The 3185-nt window shown below is 34.9% G+C and overlaps 1 protein-coding gene across 1 annotated transcript; it reads left to right on the forward strand.

Annotated features, from left to right (window-relative positions):
• The first annotated feature begins 1272 nt into the window (after positions 1-1272).
• LOC123006893 (protein tincar-like) lies at positions 1273-2940 on the forward strand. Its single transcript, XM_044401799.1, has 4 exons — positions 1273-1771; positions 1824-2194; positions 2284-2428; positions 2482-2940. The coding sequence occupies exons 1-4, from the start codon at positions 1526-1528 to the stop codon at positions 2677-2679; spliced, it is 960 nt and encodes a 319-aa protein (XP_044257734.1). The 5' UTR covers positions 1273-1525; the 3' UTR covers positions 2680-2940.
• The last annotated feature ends 245 nt before the right edge of the window (positions 2941-3185 follow it).

Consider the following 3185-nt stretch of genomic DNA (forward strand, 5'->3'; position numbering starts at 1 on the left):
GAAACAAGCTAAAAACAATATCAATTTTGATTTAATTTTTTAATTTTTTGCTTGTTTTAACGAAATTTTTACAATATTCTTTGTTTTTATTTCAAAAACGTGCTTATTGAAAAGGGAAAAAGTACGCTATTTTTGGTCCAATTTGTTGAATTTTTGGATGGTTTTTAACGAAATTTTGCGAAATAATCGTTTCTAGCTGAAAAACACAAAAATAAATTGTCATTTCCGACCCTGTCTAGTAAAATCTTGTAAAAAAACAAACAGGAGTATTTTTAACCATTTTGGTGGTTTTTCGATCTCTTTGGAAAAATAAATGAACTTCTGGTTCAAAAACGCAATAAGTCGAACGAAATAAGCTAAAAATTATATCAATTTCGATTTAATTTTGTAATTTTCTTAGTAATATTTCGAACTTTTTGTGTTTTTATCTCTCAAAATTATGTTTAACCGCTTAAAAAAGGTCAAAAAACGCCGTTTTGGAATATTTTGTTGAATTTGTGGCTTATTTTTATCAAAATTTTTCGAAATTAATGTGTTTCTACATGAAAAAGCATTTGAAAAAGACAAAAATAAGTTGTCATTTTCGACTTTGTTTAGTAATATTTTGTAAAAACAAATAGAACTATTTTTAACCAATTTGGTGATTATCGATTTTTCTTTCGAGAAAATTTGACGAAATAATGAAGCTCGAAAATGAGCCTAAGACTTGGGTAAAAATATCATAATACATATAAACATTTTTATAACAATTTAGTGATTTTTGACACGCTCTCGCGAAAAAAAAACAGTTTTCAGCTTAAAAATCTGCTTTAATCTTCACAAAAGGAAATTTTCGGCCTATTTCTGTAATTTTTTGGCTTGTTTTCAATAAAAATTTGCAAAATAATTGCGTTTCTAGATGAGCATTTGAAAAAAAAACAAAAATATAAGTTGCCATTTTCGACTCTGTTTAGTAATATCTCGTAAAAAACAAATAGAACTATTTTTAACCAATTTGGGGATTATCGATTTTTTTTTTGGAGAAGATATGACGAAATAATGAAGTTACAGCCTAAGAGTTAGGTAAAAATATCATAACATAACCTTTTTTTAAGAATTTAGTGATTTTATATCATTTTCGGCCTAGTTCTGTGATTTTTAGGCTTGTATTCAACAATATTAAAATTAAAAATTAAAATTAAAGAAAATTGTTTCTAGCTGAAAAACAATAAATTGTCATTTTCGATCCAGTCTAGTAAAATCTTGTAAAAAAAACAAACAGGAGTGTTTTTAACTATTTTGGTGRTTTTTCGATCTCTTTGGAAAAATTTGACGAAATAATCAAGTTTCTCCTCAAAAACAGTTTTTTTAATTTCCAAAAAATCACTATATTCTTATAACACTTTTCAATAAATCACCAGATCTGATGAAATTTTGCCACACCTGGCAACACCGCTCGTATGACCGGTCATATGACCCATAACCAAACTTGTTTTGCCATAGATTCAACGCGTTTTTAAACCAAGAACGCGAACGCAAAGTCATAATGTTGAAAGAGGGGAGCAACAACAGATGGAGCTACTTTACCCATTGTGCCGCTTTGTGCGTCTTGGTCTCAGTGGGGATATGCAACGCCCCCCTCCTCCACGACTACACCGTCCTCTACAAAGGAAGTCTGGATGAAACAACGTTGGCGTGCATTGTCGGGGGAATCCTCCATTTGTTCTTCTGGATTGTCATTTGGCTATTTTTGACCATAAAACAAACCTGGATCTTTAAATTGAGAGTTACAGTAATTCCCCCATTGCCCCCCTTCTCCTGAAATTTCAAGGATCGAATTTCAGGTCGGGAGAGCAACAGTGCGTCAAGCTCGCTCCCTGAAACTCGTAACCGACATCGATTTAATGTCTTCAAGAGTGGAGGATCTATCCCAACAGCCCCTCTTGATCGTGGGCAATGGTCGTACTTACAACATCGCTGAGACTTCCCCCAAGAAGGCCATAATGAGCGTCATCCAGAAGGCCACCATGAGCAAAAAGGCCTCCAATGGCTCAGTCTCGAACCAGGAGGACGACGAGGAGCAGATTTATTGGCTTCGGCCGGCGCTAGTGACCCCCCAATCGTCCCCCGACGAGGCCAAACAGTTGTGTTGGTTCAAGAACAAGTCGAAACATAAAGTCACTTTCAACGAAACAACTAGTACGTCTGTTAATCGGTAACGCCTCTTCTTAATCGGTGTTGTGGCTTCTTTCTTCCCCTCCTTGGTGAGGAGTTGAGTGAAAAATTGCGTTTTTTCTCTTCTAGTAGTAAAAATGGTGGAGTACGAGGACGACGATTGACGACGATGGATGAGGATGACGGGGATTATGCCACGCTGAGGGAGCTTCCGCTTCCGCAGCCGATTCGAAGGCCGGAAAATCGCGAAGATACGGTTAGTGAGGAGGGAAAGGTGAGTTTTAAATTTGTTGTGGAGAAGTTTGCATCATCCTTTCATTGCTTTAGCTTCTGGCTTGCGTGCAAGATGAACATGTAACATACGCTAGTAATAATCAAGATCTAATACCTCCTGTAGATTATGAGGATCCGAGTCCTTTACTAACACCAGAACCATTATACGCACAAAAAACACCCGCATCTGTCATTGTTCATAGTCATGAGACACAGGTAGGTGGCTGGCAGGCGCATTTCACTCATTTCTGAGAAATTCGAATCTAAATCTAAGCAAAGATGTTTTTATTTTTGACTCTAGAATCTGATTTTTTCACATTCGAATCTAAGGGCTAGTTTCATAATCGAACTAAAGGGACTTTAAAGTTAAAGTTGGTTTAGAATGTGCTGATTACTACGGATATTTTAACAAAATTTCACATTCTATACTAACTTCACTTTAAAGTCTCTTTAATTTGTATATGAAACTGACCCTAAATGTAAGCAAATTTGTGTTTATTTTTGACTTTAGAATTCCGCTTTTTACATTAAATCTAGACTTAGATCTGGATTTCTAAATAGGAATCTTTGGATTTTAGRAGATTTGAATCTAAATCTAGGTAAATCTGTTTTTATCTAGATCTAGACCTGGTTTCTAGGAGATTCCAATCTAAATCTAAGTAAACTTTTCCTTACTTAGAATCCTGTTTTTTACATTCCAATCCAGATCTAGACCTGGATTTGTAGATTTGAATCTATACCAAAGCAAACTTGTTCTT

This window comes from Tribolium madens, unplaced genomic scaffold (genome assembly GCF_015345945.1).
Source record: "Tribolium madens isolate multiple individuals breed KSU strain unplaced genomic scaffold, Tmad_KSU_1.1 Scaffold_35;HRSCAF=136, whole genome shotgun sequence".
NCBI lineage: Eukaryota > Metazoa > Arthropoda > Insecta > Coleoptera > Tenebrionidae > Tribolium > Tribolium madens.

Excerpts from the sequence above, each read along its gene's own strand:
- LOC123006893 (XM_044401799.1), top strand. The coding sequence starts at position 1,526 with ATGTTGAAAGAGGGGAGCAACAACAGATGGAGCTACTTTACCCATTGT. Across the intron at positions 1,772-1,823 it reads TCTTTAAATTGAGAGTTACA|GTCGGGAGAGCAACAGTGCG; the intron begins GTAATTCCCCCA and ends ATCGAATTTCAG. Across the intron at positions 2,429-2,481 it reads CGGTTAGTGAGGAGGGAAAG|CTTCTGGCTTGCGTGCAAGA; the intron begins GTGAGTTTTAAA and ends TCATTGCTTTAG.